The 19672-nt window shown below is 48.5% G+C and overlaps 1 protein-coding gene across 1 annotated transcript; it reads left to right on the forward strand.

Moving 5' to 3' along the window:
- The first annotated feature begins 4851 nt into the window (after window positions 1-4851).
- On the forward strand, window positions 4852-9994 carry LOC109733505 (UPF0481 protein At3g47200). The gene is made up of 3 exons (XM_020292727.4): window positions 4852-5056; window positions 8158-9014; window positions 9127-9994. Exons 2-3 carry the CDS (start codon window positions 8866-8868, stop codon window positions 9767-9769), a joined length of 792 nt encoding a protein of 263 aa, XP_020148316.1. The 5' UTR covers window positions 4852-5056; window positions 8158-8865; the 3' UTR covers window positions 9770-9994.
- The last annotated feature ends 9678 nt before the right edge of the window (window positions 9995-19672 follow it).

Here is a 19672-nt window from a genome sequence, read left to right on the forward strand (position 1 = left end):
TGGACAACCCTAAGCGTTTTCGCACGCAACACCCACTTTAGCTCCTCTTCTCTCAAGAGAGCTCGTAGACCTTGCTCAGCGTCGGACTTGGTTCGTTGCTCATTAACAGAAAGAAGAGTGGCTTCAGCCTTTAAGTCTAGTGTCTCAATCAATTGAGTAAGACGCTCTTTTTCTCGTTTGTAAATCCCACTCTCATTTCTGGCCCAACCTCTTAGAAACTGTCGGAGATGTCTAATTTTATTTTGCCATCTCTCAACATGTGTCCTTCCACTAACCGGCTTAGCTCATTCTCGTGCAATCATCTCCATAAATCCTTCTCGCTCAAACCAGCTTTGCTTGAAGGAGAAGGTATTTTTATTTGCCACATGGGTAGCCTCACTCGAGTCTAAAAGAAGTGGTGTGTTATCCGAGATCGCTCTCTGCATCACATGGACCGACACCAACGGATATGTTTGTTCCCACTCCACACTAGCAAGTACCCTATCCAGCTTTTCATAAGTCGGAATAGGTAACGAGTTGGCCCATGTAAACTGTCTACCGGTGAGCTCTATTTCTCTCAAATTGAGACTCTCGATAATCATGTTAAACATTATAGACCATCGTCCATCAAAATTGTCATTATTCATTTCATCTCTCCTCCTGATGATTTTAAAATCCCCCCGACTAGTATTGGCAGATTTTCATCTCCACAAATCTGCACCAGATCGGCCAGAAAGTCAGGTTTGAATTCAGGTTGTGCTGCCCCATATACAGCTACTAGAGACCATCGGAACCCATCCAGTTTTGATCGCACCCTGAATTTAACCGAAAAGTCTCCCTGAACCACATTAAGCACCTCTAACGTCTCACACCGTACTCCTAGTAAAATCCCGCCGGATCTTCCTCTAGGAGGTAAGATGTGCCAGTCAAAATCGATAACACTAGAGAGTTTGAAGAAACTGTGATGTGAAATTATCTCGTCCAGTTTCCAAAAGTGCAATAAAGTCTTAGTGTTGTTCTATCGTTGTCTCTGCTAAGAATCTTTGTTTAGCCAAGTCAGCTAGACCTCTGCTATTCCAGAAGAGTCCTTTCATAAATCATCATGAAATTTTTTCTTAAGCTTAACTCTCGCACTTCTGCGTACTGCCGAAGTAGGATAAATTTTCCGCTTCCAGGGCCGTTTGGGCTTCTCCTCAACACCCTGCGGGAAAGTAGGATTGGCAACGACAGAAACTGCACCCTCCATCAGGAGAGGCTCTACCGTGTCTATGGTCTCCGAATCCTCCTCATCCTCCGCCTCCGCACTAGGCAAAATGTTATTACATATATTTGCGAGATAAACCATTCCTAAATTGTTCATTTCATTGTCATTCATGGGTTTGATAGATGCAAGATTTCGAATGATTTCGGAAGCCCTCTCCGCTTCCAACTCTAAAAGATCGTTAACGGATTTGACAACCTCGGTTTCATTTGATCCCAAAGAAATTCCTAAGTCGTTTGCCTTATCTACTATTTCATTATATGAGAAGTGCAAAATTGAACAACTTTTATCAAAAGACGCACCTGTAGTAGCCTCGACATGATGAAGCATGGCGGCCCTCTTAGCACGCGCTAGCTGCAGGTCGTCCGCATCCGGCTGTCCCTGGATCCGGTTGCTGATACGCCTGCCAGCCGACACCGGATCCGCGATCCCGCTGAAAGAGATAAGCTCCTCCGCCGTCCTCTCCCGAGGGGTATGTTCCCGACTCCCACGCCCATCCCCTATCGTCGATGAAGGAGGGTAGGGCGTGGTCGAGCGGAACTCGGCCGTAGAGGTCAAGGGGGAAGAAGACCGTAGAGCCGCCTGCTCACTAGTCCCGCTCCCCCTCTCCCCACTAGAACATCTCGTCCCCTGGCCGCATTGTACGGCACGGTCCTGCGGGGGGGGGGGGGGGGGTTCGACACGGGACTCCTTCCCGCACCTCACCCCCAGCTCGTCGTTCTGCACGGCGCGGTCCTGCGGGGGGGGGGGGGGGGGGGGGGGTTACGGCACGAGACTCCTCCCCGAACCTCACCCCCAGCTCGTTCGGGGTCGCCTCAGCCGGGGTGGGTAGAGTGCCACAGACCTCCTGTCCAGGCGCCCCTCCCAAAGAAGACAGGCCGGGCGCAAGTAGGCGGGTGCTATGGGCCTCCTGCCCACGGCCCCCCCACTCGCAGCCACCCTGTAAGTGACGACCTGCCCGCCAGGAGTGGAATCAATCATGTCTGGGCCGCAGTCAACGTGTCGCTCGAGTGCCGTCGTGCCTCGCAGGCCAGACTCAACACCGGTGGCAACTCAAGTTCCTCCGGGTCGTCTGCCTCGACTCTGGTGCTCCATAACCGCCTAGGAGCCGACCTCGATCTAAACAAACCAAAGCAAAGCGTGTTCATCAGAGTTGTGGACGGGGGCGCCTCTTTGGCAGAGCTATCTGCCTTATCTGGTTGCGCAGTGGGCCCCTTGTCCGACTCATGTGGTGAATCATCGGTCCCCTTATCCTGATTCCCGGGCGCTCCGCCCCCCTCAGTCGTGTCCATATCCTGAGTCTCATCCCCATCCTGGGAAATCGGAGTATGCCCGATCTCAAGCTCTAAAACATAAGTGACTCCAGCATGTGTCCATCTAACCACATCTGGTATGTGCTCAACACTCACAACACTGACCAGCAACCTCGCAGCCCCTTGTGCACGAGTAAAAGGCATGTCCACCTTTTCTGTCTTGCCAATCATACCACCCAAGCTCCAAGCAATCAGAAAGTGCTTCATCAGTTCTGGTGGTGCGCCAAAGAAACGTACCCACACCTTCTCTGGTTCCTCCTGCTTCCACTCATCAAAAGCAATAATAATGTTGGTGCTTGGGACTCTGCACAAGCCCCACTTGAGAAAATGCATCTAATCCTCTTTAGTGGGAAAATCCACCTTATAAGCCTGTCCCTCTAACTGTTCCAGATGCCACTGATAGTTACCTGGCACTAGGTCACGCAGTTGTCTCACAATCTGAGCCTCAGTCAACTGTCCATTAGTAACCCAAACTACTGCTGAGAAGGAACTCTCAACCATCTATGGTAGAGGGTCCACCTCCGGTGTCTCAAAGAACATCAACTCCTTGCAACACACACCAAATATGTTAATGCCAGGTTTAGGACCGGATAGAAGTGGGCATTCCCCGATCACATGCTGAGATCTGAGGCAATAATCACAAAGCTCATTAGTACACTCTGCCACAAAGTGACCCGGTTCGCCACATCTATAGCAAGGCAACTTCTTCTTCTTAATTGCCCACTTCGAGAGTTTTTCTCATTCCGCTTTCTCTGGCCCTTTGTCAGACGTGCCATCCCTAGATTTTGCAGCTCCAGAAGCTGCCGGAACTGTCACCGCTGCCAGAGCCCTAACCGCATCAACCGCAGCCGCGGGCAACGTGGATGAGTCTCCCACCATATCTGCTGAGTGCTCGAGCTCCTCCCCCATAGCCATGTCCGCAACAGGCGGTGGTGGCGGTGGAATATCCCTCGGTGGAGGTGGGCGTCTCCCTCTCCCACCACGCCGATACCCGCCCCGAAAGCGATAATTGGGTCCGGCGACGCCTTCAACAAAATTACGGGCGGGCCCTGAAAATGTCCTGGACCATCATCATTGTACCAGTTATACCCACGGCTGCCATCAGATGAAGATCCACGGTGCAGCCCCTCACCATATGCATCATATCCATCGTCTCCCCACTGCCCGTACTGGTTGAAATTCCGACCATCTCTGTTGTATTCACTGTATCCACCACGCCCTTGAGCACCGCGACCTCTTCCTAGGGCCGGCGCCTTGGCCACCGGCTGCTGAACCGGTTCATCCGGCTGCTGCGCGCTTGCCCGAGCAACATGCACCGGCGCCTGAGAGCCGGAAGCAACAGCCACCGGGCCCTGTCGCGCGGGTGGTGGAGCGCCACGACCGGCTCCTGCTCCGGCAAGCGGCCCTTGCGGAGTTGGACCCCGCGCCCGGCACCACCAGCACCAGCGGCGAGCGGAACGGCGCGGCCAGACCCCCCCGGCACCCCCAGCAGCAGAGGCGGGCGGAGCACCGCGGCCGGCAGCAGCGGCAGCAGAGGGTTGCGACGGCTGTGCCCCTACCATTCAAAAGTTGTAAATCAGTTCTCCCCTGCATCCGCGAAGTGGCAAAAGAGGGTTGCGACGGTTGTGCCCCCTCCATCCCTGCACCATCTTCGTCACATGCAGCGGCCGACTTATCTCCACGCAACGTGAGGGGCTCTTTAAGGAGATTGAAGCTGAGGATGACGAGGCACAGAAGCAGCACGGCGACGATGCAAAAAAGTCACGTCGGTGGCTGGGTCATCGACCTTGATTCGAACGGAATTAGTGAACTTTTTTATTTGGTTTTTATAATGCTCGGTGTCTCACTTTTTGCGTCCACTTTGGTAAATTGTGTTGAATGACAACGCTCGACGGATGTCCGTCAACGTGTTGGTGGTATCTGTTTGGTGATCCACACTGGAGATGCCCTAATGTCTTTGTATACGAGTCATTTATTTAGCTCTTTTGAAATTTGTGATGCAACTTCTTACTAACATGCCATGTTCATGTGCTACCAAGACTGCAGAAAAGCAACTGGAATGGGCGGCTGCCAACCTGGCACCGCCAAAGCTTCCTCTCAAGAGGCGCCACACCCCTCCTATCCATCATACTCCGAGAGCTTCAGCTTGTGACGTTGGTTTCTTGACAACGGTACTCACTGGAGTCACTGCCAAGCTCCGGAACAGTGCAGTATGGCCCCCGCCCTTGCCCTGTCCAGAAACCAAATCGGCTTTGATTGGCGGCCGGGTAGCCGGTGTCTTGGGTATCTGTCGAGTACCGACTGCCCGGCCATGTGCCAACTAGCCAAGGAACTGACTAATTAATAGTGGTTCCTGTCCAGTCGGGACTCGTTTATTAGACCCTTCTCCGGAGCTTCGACCGTGAGCTGATCGAACCTGGTTCAGAAGCAGCCGCAATGCCGGAGAACGGAATTGAGCTGGCACAAGTGCCACCCTCCTCCGGTGCTGGTTCTTCCTTCCATGGTCAGTCGCGCTTAGCCCTATTGTAATGTACATACATATTGCACACGGATAGTTCATGTCTTGGGCAGTAGTGACGAACATACCTTGAGAATTTTTAAGCCGTGTGTCCACAGCCGAGCATCTTGCCGTTGGAAGCAGCTTCTTCCTTTTGCCAATCTACCTTTTCTGACGTTATGTTCATGCCATCTTTCAGTCAAGTGAATAGGCAAACTTACAATTACATTTACACCATTGCTTCTTTTGTTGCTTATGGCGTAGTCTTCCATTTGTTTCAACTTGGAGAACTAATTAAGCAGCTCCAATTTTCTTCAAGATCGTGCCAATTCGTATGGCCATTTTCAAAATTTGGTCATTCTGTTGATCCAGCTGGTATAATCTATGATGTCATGTTTGGAGGGCATACGAATTTAGACAAGTACAGCACACCTATATTTGAGTGAAAACAGTCAAACACCCCTTATGGGTGTGTTTGGTTTCGGAACCAAGTGGAATGTCATGGAACCGTTCCATTCCTAAGGAACGGAATGATTCCATCTTGGTGTTTAGCTAGAAGAGAATGAGATAGGATGGAATGGTTCCTAAGGACAGAACGCCAATGAATCTGAAGTCTGAACTAACAACTGCGCAGTTTATCTGAACTTGCTGCTGCCTACAGCGCCAACACCATCCTTGAGCAAGCACCGACCGCCAAATAAGCACGGTGACCATGCTAGCTGAAGAGGAGGACGTCGGGAGGCTGGAGCTCGCCTCGGGCTTCCTCCCACCCCATCCATCCTGTCCATCACGCCGACGCTGGGCGGATCCTGCGTCCTTGTACGCCGGCCCGCTGGATGCGACGCCCCCCCGCAGCGAGCGGTTCCTGAGTCCTGACGTCGCACGACCGCGGTTCCCAGGGGCGCGTGCTCAAGCGCGGCGCCCGGCTGGATGCGACGCTCCCGACGCCGCACGACCGCGACTCCCGGTGACGCGTGCTCAAGAGCGACGGCCAGCTGGATGCGGCGCTCCCGACGCCGCACGACCGCGACTCCCGGCGACGCGTGCTCAAGCGCGACGGCTGGCTGGATGGGACGCGCCCGGCAGCTCGTGCTGGATGCCCCGTGGTGGCTGCGGCTCCTTGCTGCTGTAGTGGGTGAGTAAGGATGTAGTGGGAGTGGGCTGTTCCGCGTGGTCCGCTCGATTTCGAGAGACAGCTCGGAACGGCATAAATAGGGAATATTGTCATTCCCTGAAATCGAGTGGTACTGCTTTTTTTGACGATCCAAACGCAGGAATGGGGTCTGGAAATGAAACCGACCCGTGCCGTTTCACTTGATGGGAGTGGGCGGTTCCGTGTGGTCCGCTCAATTTCAAGAGACCGGTCGGCGGCATAAACAGGGAATATGCCATTCCCTGAAATCGAGTGGTTCTGATTCTTTTGATGATCCAAATGCAGAAATGAGGTCTGGGAACGAAACCGACCCGTGCCGTTTCAGTAGGATTTCTTTTTCGTCCCAGTTCACTAATACTACTAAGGTGTTATTCGCCAAAAAAAGGATTTTATATTTACTAATTGGAAGCATCATATGAGAGACCACGTTAATCCTAGAAAGTAACAAATTACATCCGTCAAATCAATATATAGTTCGTTCGTAGCCATCGGATGAAACAGGAGACGTGCTCACCTATGCCAGTCGTCCTCCCTTTGGTCTCTTCCTTATTCTTTGATGAAAAAAAATTGCAGTCATATCTCTCCGTTTGCTTAAAAAAGGGAAAGAAAGGCTGAGACGTGCTCCCCCTCATCTCTCCTATCTTCTCTTGAAAAAAAAAACTACAGACATAAATGGGAAGGGAAATCTGATCATGATCTCCCACAAATTGTTTTTCTAGAAAGCGTACCGATGAAGTTACCCATGCATTTGTGAGACACTAAGGTAAAGATGCAGTGCGTACATGCGTGTAAGTAGGTAGACTACTTTTTTCTCATGGAAAAATCAGCACGCACACCATCACAATGCTTATATGTGTGTACTATATCAATCACGCATGTACTTAAATCACACTTACATATATACTCCTGAATATGTATGTGACATGCACACGTTGTATTCAGAAAATATTAAACATCTCAGTATCAAAAGAGTTATAAATCTTTATGGCAAATACATGTAGTAAAAATCCTAGAATATATGTCAAAAATATAAAATTGCTAACTGCGCATGTGCATCAGAAATCCGTTGGTCTCAGAAGTGAGGGCATGTAGATTTAGTTTCGTCTAGAAGACATTTCAGGACAAATGCTCGAGAATGGAGAGCACTTAACTAAATAAAAAATGCAATTAGTAGTAGCCAAAGAAAAGCAGTGTCATTAATTTTCCCGATGACTCAGTTGGGATGTCAGAAGGATTAATTTTCAAAAGTACAAATAAAATTTTAAAATTCAATAGGTGGGTATCCAATATTTTAGGGAAACTTTTGAAGTAGAGAAGGGCGAGCTTCTATATTTGAATTTTGACATTTTAAAATATCCGAAAATCACTACGCACAATGCATATATGTGTGTATCATACCAATCACACATCTACTTAAATCACACTTACTATACTCCTGAATATGTATGTGACTTGCATGCAGAATTTTAAGAAAATATTAAAATCTCAGTGTCAAAAAAATTCTAAATCTATCTGGCAATTACATGTAATAAAATTTCCGGAATATATTTCAAAAATAAAGATTGCTAAACTGTGCAAAAGTTAGGAATTACAAAATACATTTTCAATGTATTCAGTAACTACAAAAGTTAGGAGCCATTAAATATATATAGTGGTGTCATCACTCTCTGTTGTGGCACAATGCTTACTACAAAATTTTCAAAAATATAAGGTGATCCACAATGTTCTGAGTATATTTATAATTGGAAAATAAAATATGTTATACACTATGAAAAGAAGTAGTAAATTATATTTGTAGATGTGTTGTACTTTGTTTTTACAAGATTCAGATGAAACAATAGTTATATAAATTTTCTATGTAAAATATTAAATTATTAAAAAAATTGCTAGCCCCCTACGTGCAGAATCACGGGTTGATGACTAGTTAATACTAAGGTGAATGATATGCATGCAGAGACAGGGCACGCGGATGCGAGTGGGCTCGGCGACATCGCCATCGACGTTCGCATCCTGAACCTCTCCGAAACCATCGATCATCAAATGCGTGCTAGCTCACGACCTCCACCACCTCGAGCACAAATCTATCGTGTCCCGGAGAGGCTCCATGCCGCCGACAAGGACGCGTACGAGCCGAGGTTCCTGTCCTTTGGACCATACCACCGTGGCGACAATGTAACAGAGGAAGTGCGGCGCGGCAATAGTTCCAAGGACGATGACCTGGCTTTCGCCCTCCAGGTCGGCGGTCCGCCGATCCTAGAGTACATCAAGTACATTGCGTCCATCGAGGCCAAAGCGAGGAGCTGCTACGGTGGCGACGTCGCCATGGAATGGGACGAGTTCTGCACGATGCTGCTCAAGGTGGGTTGCAGCTGATTGGACTGTTGGAAACTTTTGAGCCCCGAGAAGAAGAAGAAGAGGACGCATCTCGCGGTGCCTGTGAGAGTAACCCGCCCGACGGTGATGCGCAAGGACACGACAGCAGTAATCAGGAGCAGTGCCATCCTAAGACTAGTATTCTGAGCAGTCTTAGTCATGACTTGATAATGGTGGAGAACCAGATACCTTTCTTTGTTATCCAGGGACTCTACAATTTGCGGGCGGGCGATGGTGGAACAGGAAGGAAGACGATAGCCGAGATAGCCTGGAAAATCGTGGTCTAATAATGAACAAGATCCCGACGGCGTCCAAGTGTGATGAGCAGTGTGAGCATTTGGTCCACCTGTGCCATACTTACCTGAAGCCAAGCTGCCTCCAGGTCCAGGTCCAGGCCCAGGCCCCGGCCCCGGCCCCGGCGGTCCCGGGGAAGTCATCGTCAGTAATTCTCCTGAATGAATAAGAATAATACTGGAGTACCAGTAATTCCCTTCCCGATAGAATTTTTATATGTATACCTTACCTGTGATTAATTACTGGTATCCTGCAGAGCCACACCCGGTGAGTACCGAAGATTCAGGCGAGCCACGGAGTACTACGAGGCCGGCGTCAAGTTCAGACGGTGGTACGACGCGGACGCGGGCGCGGGCGCCAACCGCCCGTTGCTCGACGTGTCCTTCTCCAACGGGGTGCTAAGGATGGCGCAGCACACGGTGGACGACAAGACCAACTACATCCTCCGCAACGTCCTGGCGTACGAGCAGTGCTACCGCTGGTCGGCGACGAGCCGCGACACGAGCTACGTGGCGGCGTACGTGGTCTTCATGTCGCAGCTGCTGAGCACGCCGGAGGACGTGGCGCTGCTGTCGCGCCGTGGGGTCATAGAGCACATGCTCGGCAACGACGCCGACGTGTGCGCCATGTTCCGGGGGATAGCGGACGGGGTCGTCTTCGACCCCGCCAGCGAGCACTACCTGATGCCGATTGGGGTGGCGCTGCAGGCGCACTACAAGTCGCGCTTCCACCGGTGGCGTGCCTGGGTCATGAGGCACCGCTTCGGCAACCCCTGGCTCGCCGCCGCGTGGGTCTTCGGCGCGATGGCCGTCCTGGGCACCATCGTCCAGACGGTGCTGGCTGTGCTTTCCTACGTGAACCAAGCTCCCACGCACAAGGTTCTTGGTCCGGGAATATAGCCAGTCTACTCTCGCCTATGCACGGCGAAAGCTTTATCTATGCCTCCATCGACCTAGCCGAGTGCAAAGAACCGCTATCTTATTTTTTATTGTTTATTTGGCGATCAAGAACCACTATCTTATTTAATAAGTTTTGCGCGGCAAAAACTTTTCACCGTTCAGTACAGCAAGAACGGTTACCCCCTCAGTATCACTAGTAGAAAAAACCCATTTATTCCGGTTTATAAGGCCCATTTGTCCCGGTTCAGGAACCGGGACTAAAGGATCGGTACTAAAGCCCAGTACCTTTAGTCCCGATTCTTATATCAACCGGAACAGATGGGGCTCCACGTGGCCGCTTCGGCTTGCCCAAGCAGGGGGGCCTTTTGTCTCGGTTGGTAGCACCAACCGGGACTAAAAGGCATCCACGCGTCAGCAGGTCAGGAGCTGGGTTTTTCTTTCTAAAGGAGGGGGGTTGGGGGTTTTGTAGGGTTAATTTAGGGATTTCATATATTGTGTTAGCTAGCTAATCGAGAGAAGTGTCCTCTCTTATCTCCATGCTTGGTCGACGCTACGTACTATATGTATAGATAGGACTCGACATGCTAGCTAGTAAGCAAATGAAGGAAACAATTAAGTACACAAGATCGTCATGAACATATACAGAGAGAAGTGATCGACCTCTCTTTCTTCGAGAGATTGTTCGAACAACAAGTTTCCGTATATCTATCCGATGCTACTGGCTACATATATACAATATAAGATCTCTTCCAATATAATCCCCTAATTATATATGAACTCAAGTTCCACATGGTATTCTCCGGCTTTATTGATGACGTGGTCAAGAAAGAATCCCGCCAATTCCTCTTGAATTGCTCGCATGCGATCTTGCGATAGGAGTTCAGTGCGCATCTGCCACATCTAATTTGAAGAAGGGGGTCAATACATATATATGAATGAAACTCAACAGAAATGATGGTAATAAAATAAAATTGTGAATATTTTTGCTTACGCACTTCATATTGTCTTTTAGAGTAGCCCCGCCTATTCTTGGCCGTCGCGTTGTAGATGAACTCGCAGACGTAGTATCCACAGTAATTATTCCCGGCTTCCTGCCACAAGCACTTTACGAGAAATAGAGGTCAGTCAAACTGATAATGAAGCATTATAAATGGTATTGATGAAAGTAGCTAGAATCAACGGGAGATGCGCGGAACTAGCTAGCTAGTAGTACTTACTTTCGGGTATTTCCATCGCAGATCCCGCGGCAGTCCCGGAACTTTTGCGGTGAATACTTTCCAAACCTTGCGAGACAAAGAAAACAATTACTTGATATCAGGAAATGAACAAAGTTGCCGATATGGTGCGATAATATGATCGATTGAACTTACTTGTCGAGCATTTTAGACATGTCTGCATAGTCCTCGGGATCTTTTCGTCTCGAGTCTAAGACGGTTACTAGTCCCTGCTCAAGCTTAATCTCTAGGAGAATATAGAGGAACCTGCGCACGCATGCATAACTCATCAATTACATTAATTACTATAACCTCGGGTAATAATTAAGGGAAACCGAATATGCACAAGAAATTAACACTCACTTGAAGTTGTAAGGAAAGAGTATTGTATCTTTGTTTTGATTTATTTCCAACGATCGTAGCAAGTTGGCCTCGGTTTCTTTGGCATTAACTTTAACCGTAAATTCATCTATGAGATTTGTGTTACTGAACCCAATATCATAGATTTCAGCTGTTCTGCATTCGACGATCTTCAATCTGCATAATATAGTGAGGATAATTATATATACATGCAATGAAAGAGCTGAGCTATATATAGTCACTTAATGACAGAAGTAGTACTTACAGACAGTAGCAAGTGACCGTTAATTTATCGAGGACCTTTTGATTGAAAAACTGGAAGAACTCCTCAAATGGAACAGACAACAGTTCAATTCCAACGAGGTCGTGCTCCTCTTTAACTCTCAGCGTCAAAGTATCCTTCCCAGACTCTCTGCAGGTTTCCATGTACCAATCATGGAATCTTCGCATCATCGTTGTTAGAGTAGTTCCATCTTTGACGAGAGGCTTCCCGTACTGGTATCTGAATTCGTCCACCTCCATTATGTCAAAATGTGCATCGTCGTCGTGCATGTAATCTGCAGGATTGGTACCGGGCAAGATCCCCGGATGATTAGGGACAATATCGCTAGACACCTTGAGCGGGGGGCACGATTGGTTCGCTTGTTCGCCGAGCTGGGGAATTTTTTTCCCACTTCTTTGTTCTGCTAACCTTCGATCACTGCAAGTACTTCCCGACCGGGACGCTTCCTTATTTGACCTTTCAATAATGTGCTCATAGTTGGTTTGCGGCGGAGACGGTGGTGGTCGCTTCAGGGCATCCAAAGTGCGGTTTGCTTTCACCGGATCTATCTTCTCCTCCGGAGGTGGATTTTTCTTTGCTTTCACCGTTCCAAAGAAGTCCCTCACTTCGGCTTCCACGATCTTCGAGTTTTCCTCCACGGTCCTCTCGTATGGTATCTTCTCTAGAGGCTTGAGGGATGGACCGAATCCGTATTGCCTCCCGCCTCTGGCTGTACTGCTAGACATCGGAGCAGGCCGAGCGGCTGTGGCTGTATTCTTTCCTTGCTTACGAGGCGGAGAAGGAGGCGGGGTGCTAAGACGCGCCGGAGAAGCCGGAGCGGCGGCGGCTCTCTTCCGCCCTTGCTGACGAGGCGGAGAAGGAGGCGGGCTGCTCGGACGCGCCGGCGCAGGGGGAGAAGGAGGCGGAGTGCCGCCACGCGCCTGAGCAGCCGGAGAAGGAGGCGATTGCCCTGATCACTCGGCGGAGGAGGAGGCGGAGTGCCCTGACTCGCCGGAGGAGGCGGAGGAGGAGGCGGAGGCGTCCAGTTCGGAAGGTTGATGAGCTCCTTCCGTCATAGGCATGGAGTCTTCAGCGTAGAACCCAGCCGGGTCTCCCCTTCACCGGTAGGGTGGTCAAGCTCGAGCTCCTCAAATCCCTCCGTTATTTCATCCACCATCACCCTAGCATATCCTTCTGGAATCGGACGGCAGTGAAAAGTTGTGCCGGGATTAGGAGGTGCAACAGAGCCGACAGCCGCCTTGACTTTGAATTGCCGCCATTGCGTCATAAGGTGGCAATGTTGAGACTCCGTGATAGCATCCACGGGGTAGCTAGCAGGAGCCATGAAGACAGGCTCCTGAAGCAGCTCGGTGGAAGCCACGCTGCTTCTCCGCTGAGATGGCGGGGTAGCTTCGGCAGGTCTCTTGCTGCGAACTGCTTCTCGTTCCTCTAGCACTCGTACCCTTGCGTGCAGCGTCTGCAGTTGGGTCTGCTCCACTTTCTTCTTCCTCTCCCAGCGTTTGTAACCGCCTATGTTGGGAAACCCAGTCTTCCACGTAACGGAGCCTGGCGTGCCTCGTGTCCTTCCAGGGTGCTCAGGATTCCCGAGGGCCATTGTGAGCTCGTTGTTCTCTCTGTCGGGAATGAACATCCCTTCCTGCGCTGCGGCGATATACTCCTGAAGCTTCGTGACGGGTATTCGCAGTTGCTCGTTCGTCCAAACGCACTTCCCTGTTTCAGGGTCCAAGGTTCCCCAACCCGGAAGAACCAAGTCCTTGAACGGTTTGGCCAGTTGAATGTCTCTGGTTCGACCCCTTTAGCAAGCAGGTCATTCTCAGCCTTGTCCCACAACGGCCGGGCTTTGAGGTAGCCACCTGACCCCGTGCGATGGTGAAGCTCCTTCTTCGCAGCATTTTTCTTGTTTGTCGCTGACATCTTCTTACTCTTGTCCGATGTCTTGTGGGCCATAAATGCGTTCCAGTGATCTCTGATCTTCTCAAACCGGCCGGTGAATTCTGGAGTCTTGTCTTTGTCGACAAACTTTGTTTTCAGCTCATTCTTCCACCTCCTTAATAGATCCGCCATCTTCTTAAGAGCATGAGCCTTGACCAATGGCTCTATAACTGGCTTCTCCAGATCCTCCTCTGGCGGTAGGGTGAAATTTGCCTTCAGCGCGGCCCAAAGATCATTTTTCTGCCTATCGTTGACATAAGACACCGCAGGGTCTTCGTTTTTAGGCTTATACCATTGGTGGATGCTGATCGGGATCATGTCCCTAACAAGAACCCCGCACTGAGCAGAGAATGTATCCTTGGTCCAGATGGGTTCAATCGGTTGGCCATCTCGCGCGATTGCTGTGATCGTGAACCTTTCATCCTGGCGCAACTTTTTCTTCGAGCCTCGTCTCGTTACCGAAGTTTGGCTCGATCCGGAGGGCTAGAAAAGAAGAAAGAAGAGAGTTAATATGTGTACATACCAAAACAATTAATCCATCAATTAGCTATAGTCATACCTGGCCGGACTCCGTTCGATCACCGGAGCCGTCGTCACGGTGTCCTTCTTCCACCGGTATTCGGTCACCGGAGCCATCATAATCATGTCCTTCCTCCTCCATTGTTCGATCACCGTAGCCTGCTTCTTCACCCTGTCCTTCCAGACCATCGGTGTCATTGAGATACGACAAGACATCAGCTCCGGCTGCGATTATGTCCCCCAACACCTGTTCTGCTTCCTCGTCTCGTCCGTGCTCCATAGTTTCTGCAAATATTACGACATGGCAATTATTATACAAACATGACAGATGGATATATTAGTGGAAAACGTAGACCTAGCTAGCTAATCATAACAAGGAATCATATTAGTGGCCTCGACGCTTCTCTAGGGTTTGGGGTGGCCTCGGCAACGCTTCAAGGGTTCGGGGTGGCCTCGACGACAACGCTCTTTTAACTTGGTAAATTTGGGTGGCCTCGGCAGCGCTTCTAGGGTTTGGGCCGGACTGCCTCTCTCATGATTGTCCGACGTCTGTCTAGTGTCAAAGGATTCAACAAAACCATGTCTTCATCATTAGGCGAAAGTAACATGCGCATGATGCTACGAAGCTCTCCAAAGTTGTTTTGGAACGGAGTCCCAGATAGGATAATTCGCTTTTTGGTACAAAGTTCAGCAAGAGCCTTCCGAATATCGCTATTTGGAAGGCCTTTGCTGAAATTCGTACCAAAAGGCGGATTATCCTATCCGGGACTCCGTTCCAGAACAAGTTTAGAGAACTTCGTACCATCATGCCCCGGTTACTTCCGGCTAATGATGAAGCCATGGATTTTTTCAATACTTTGAAACAAGACAACCTCTCGACCCCTCGGCGATCCTCGACCCTCGACCCCTCGACGACCCTTGACTCTCGACCCTCGACCCCTTGGCGACCCTTGACCCTCTACCCTAGTTCACGACCCTCGACCGCTCGGCGATCCACGACCCTCTACCCTAGTTCCCGACCCTCGACCCCCTCATGTCATGTTTGTCTAGTGTGAAAGGATTCAACAAAACCATGTCTTCGTCATTAGGCGAAAGTAACAGGGGCATGATGGTGAGAAGCTCTCCAAAGTTATTTTGGAATGGAATCCCAGATAGGATAATTCGCTTTTTGGTACAAAGTACAGCAAGAGCCTTCTGAATATCGCTATTTGGAAGGCCTTTGCTAAAATTTGTACCAAAAGGCGGATTATCCTATCCGGGACTCCTTTCCAAAATAACTTTGGAGAACTTCGTACCATCATGCCCCGGTTACTTCCGGCTAATGATGAAGCCTTGGATTTCTTCAATACTTTGACACTAGGCAACCTCTTGACCCCTCAGCGATCCTCGACCCCTCGACGACCCTCGACCCTCGAACCCTCGGCCCCTCGATGACCCTCGAACCCTCGACCCTCGAACCCTCGACCCTAGAACCCTCGAACCCTCGACCCTCGAACCCTCGACCCCTCTACCCCACGACGACCCTCGAACCCTCGGCCCTCGACCCCTCGGTGACCCTCGACCCTCTACCCTAGCTAGTTCCCGACCCTCGCCCCTCGAACCCTCAGCGACCGCCTCCCCCCTCCTCATGTCAAAGTTGTCGGGGAGGGGGTATATCGACCCCCCCTCATGTCGAAGTTATCGGGGAGGTGTATATCGACAACGACATACCCGATAAAAAATAATAAGAGGAAGAAGAAGAAAAAAAAGAGGAGAAGAAGAAAGGAATAGAGGAGAAGATCGAAGAGAAAAAAAGAGGAAGAAAAAGAGGAGAAGAAGAAAGGAATAGAGGAGAAGAAGAAAACATAGAATATTTTCTATTTTTTCTTCTTCTCCTCTATTCCTTTCTTCTTCTCCTCTTTTTTTTCTTTTTTCCTCTTCTTATTTATTTCTCCTCTTCTTCCTCTCCTCTTCTTCTCCTTTTTCTTTTCCTTCTTCCTCTTCTTCTTTTTCCTTTTTCCTCTAACCTAAAATGCACTAACAGTACAACTAACCTAAAATGCACTAACAGTACAACTAACCTAAAATGCACTAAATCGACTAACCTAAAATGCACTAAACTAAAATCGATATCTACTAACAACCTAAATAAAAAATTAATACATATATGAAAAAACATATATGAACAAAAAAAATGCTATGAACATCATATCCATACATACATAGCCACATCCATTCATCATATAGCTACCACATACATACATACATACATACATACATACATACATACATACATACATACATACATTATATATATATGAAAAAATGCCATGAACAAAAAAATAACATTATATGAAAAACACACATATGACAAAAAAGGTCTGAACAGAGCCGGGGCAGCGGCGGCTCACATCGGGGGCAGCCGGCGAGGGCGACGGTGGGGGAGGCGAGGGCGACGATGGGGGGCGCGGGCCGGGGCAGGGGCCGGCGTGGCCGGGCGCGCTCGGGGGCGGCGGACGGCGTCGGATGGGGAGGGCGACTGTCGGTGTCCTCTCGATGGAGGTAATACCCTACTTCCTACTTGATTGATCTTGATGATATGAGTATTACAAGAGTTGATCTACCACGAGATCGTAGAGGCTAAACCCTAGAAGCTAGCCTATGGTATGATTGTTGTTGTCCTACGGACTAAACCCTTCGGTTTATATAGACACCGGAGGGGGCTAGGGTTACACAGAGTCGGTTACAAGGGAGGAGATCTACATATCCGTATTGCCAAGCTTGCCTTCCACGCCAAGGAGAGTCCCATCCGGACACGGGACGAAGTCTTCAATCTTGTATCTTCATAGTCCAACAGTCCGGCCAAAGGATATAGTCCGGCTGTCCGAGGACCCCCTAATCGAGGACTCCCTCAGTAGCCCCTGAACCAGGCTTCAATGACGATGAGTCCGGCGCGCAGATTGTTTTCAGCATTGCAAGGCGGGTTCCTCCTCCGAATATTCCATAGAAGACTTTGAACACAAGGATAGTGTCCGGCTCTGCAAAACAAATTCCACATACCACCGTAGGGAGAATAATATTTCCACAAATCTAATCTGCTGACAGCTTTTCTTAACGTGACGTTCTGCCGTGATCTGGTCATGACGAACCGTTTTTTCCGAGCCTGCCACTGCACGTGTTGTGAGGCGGCTTTGTTGGCACGTCTTGTCGAAGCACACATCGTGTCCCTCTTTTCACGGGATTCTCATCAATATGAGTGTGGGTAACCCAATCGTGCCCGCTGGTAAGACTCCTCGATTTTAGGCGAGTTCTAGATGGTCGTGCGGAGGGCGCTTGATATTCACCCTCTTTATAAAGGGGTCAAGGCCTGTCCTTTTCTTCTTGCTCTCGATCTTTCCTTTCTCCCACCTCAAATCCCAGCACCCAAGGCGGAGGCCAAGCGCTTCGGACCTCCAATCATGTCCGGATCCAACCTTCAAGGCTGGTGGGTGGCCTCCTCCGTCACAGAGGAGGACATCAAGAAGCTAAGAGAAGCCAGGTATCTGACCGCCGAAATCTCGCACAGGCTGCCTGCTCAAGGGCAGGTCATCCCCACTCCCGAACCCAACGAGAGCGTCGTATTTGTTTCCATCTTCCTCCGAGGGCTAGGCTTTAGTCTTGATCCCTTTGTTAGAGGGTTTATGTTCTATTACGGGCTCGATTTCCATGATCTGGCTCCGGATTCCATCCTTCACATCTCATCGTTTATCGTCGTGTGTGAGGCCTTCCTCCGCATCGCCCCACACTTCGGCTTATGGCTCAAGACCTTCAATGTAAAGCCAAAGTTGGTTCTGGAAATTATTCACAAACACGCGGGCTCTGACCTACTTTTGTCCAAATATCTTTCTTTGTAGTGAATTGTGCTGATTCACATTAAGGTGCAGCGAAACTACCTGAAATCATTTTATTTTGTCTTCCCATCGGCTACTTTTAAGAGGTAGGTATCCTGGCGTTTTTCTAAGATGTGCACCCTATTCCTCTGTTTTCACACTACTATTTTTTCATTCTTTAGTTTCAGTGTATATGATGCATTTCTTTTGTCTAATTTAACTCTTCATTCTTCTCATATGCTCTTCCATATTGGTTACCCTTTAGACACTCAAGTAAATGTTTCACATTTTCTCTGAAGTTTATTTTCTTGGAGAATCATATATCTAGGTCAGATCATGCTATTTACTTGTGTATGTTCTCTTTTTTTTACTGATTTTTATAAATTTTTGTTGCTTGGAGCATCCCATATTTTTTCACTGTTAGTACACGAGGACTGTATTTATAACTCTCATTTATTTTGAAAGCGAGTATTAGCTTTGAATAGTCATTATCTTTAACCAGAATAATTTCTCTTTTCCAATTGTCCAGACCCTTGCTCCTTGGAGAATATCTGATTCATTATTCCTTTTTGTGAATTCTTTATTTTAGGTCCTGAAGAGGATGTTTCTGCACCCCTATTATGCTTACAGAAAAAGGCACTAGAAGGCTATGGATTTTCAAGAATGGGCACTTTTGCTCTCTGGTCTTCCGATGCAACACTGTATGTGTCGTCGAATTTTGGCTTTTGGCTGCTCGTGTAGTGTCTTCCTAAATTAATAGACCAGTCAGATGCATTGTGGCCATTTGTGCTTTGGTTCAATAAGTGAAGAAACCTATAGGAACATATATTCTGTGTTTTGTGATCCACCTTGTAAGACTGCCACCTCTCTATTAATATAGACCTATGACCTTGCTTTGCTTGCTCTGCTTTATGAGCGAATGCTCTCCTGCTGCAGTTTCTGTATATTCTTTTTTTTAACAATTGATGTTTATTTGGATTGCATACACGTTCACAAGTGCATCAGCAAGATTAGTGCGCAGAGTACCCCAGAATGGACAGGTGTTCTCCTGAAGTACTCGTGCTCTTTGGTCAGGTGCTCTAGAGATTTCTAATAGTAGATCTTATGTGCATGGTGAATTCAACAAGTATGTACTCTTCCTTCTCCATATTTGTGCCTACCACTTATGAGTATCATGAGCATTGCCAGGCCAGTGTATCATATCTTGTGAAGCTGGACTTTCTGCTTTCCAGTTGGCCTGCTGATGTGCAAATTGAGATTTTTTAGGTCGCAAAAAGATTGTGTAAAAAGTTTTTGAATCTAAAATTTTTCGGTTGCGAAGGCTGGGCAGGGTGTCTCAATTATCGAAAACAAGAAAGTCTGCTGCTAAATAGGTTATATTCGCTTTCTGTAGCCAGCATATGAAAAAAATGTACACTTAAGAACTGAGTATTATTCTTATGGATTGTCGTATTGTTATTCATGATCTCCTACAGTATGATCAGACCAATATAAAGTGTGGCTTCTATTTTTAATAGACTCTCATATTAAACTGTTGTCCAGTGTTTATATCGGTTAGTGTTTACTCATATTAAACTATTGTCCAGTGTTTATATTGGTTAGTGTTAACACCTACCTGATGGTTAGGTGGATATTTGATCAAAGCAGGAACTTTAATGTGCGTAGACAGCCTATGAACTCAGAGGAACGTCTCACCTAAAAGTTGGACTGTTTTCTCATTTTACAGGATTGTGTAAATTTTCTGAAT

This window comes from Aegilops tauschii, chromosome 3 (genome assembly GCF_002575655.3).
Source record: "Aegilops tauschii subsp. strangulata cultivar AL8/78 chromosome 3, Aet v6.0, whole genome shotgun sequence".
Classification (NCBI taxonomy): Eukaryota; Viridiplantae; Streptophyta; class Magnoliopsida; order Poales; family Poaceae; genus Aegilops; species Aegilops tauschii.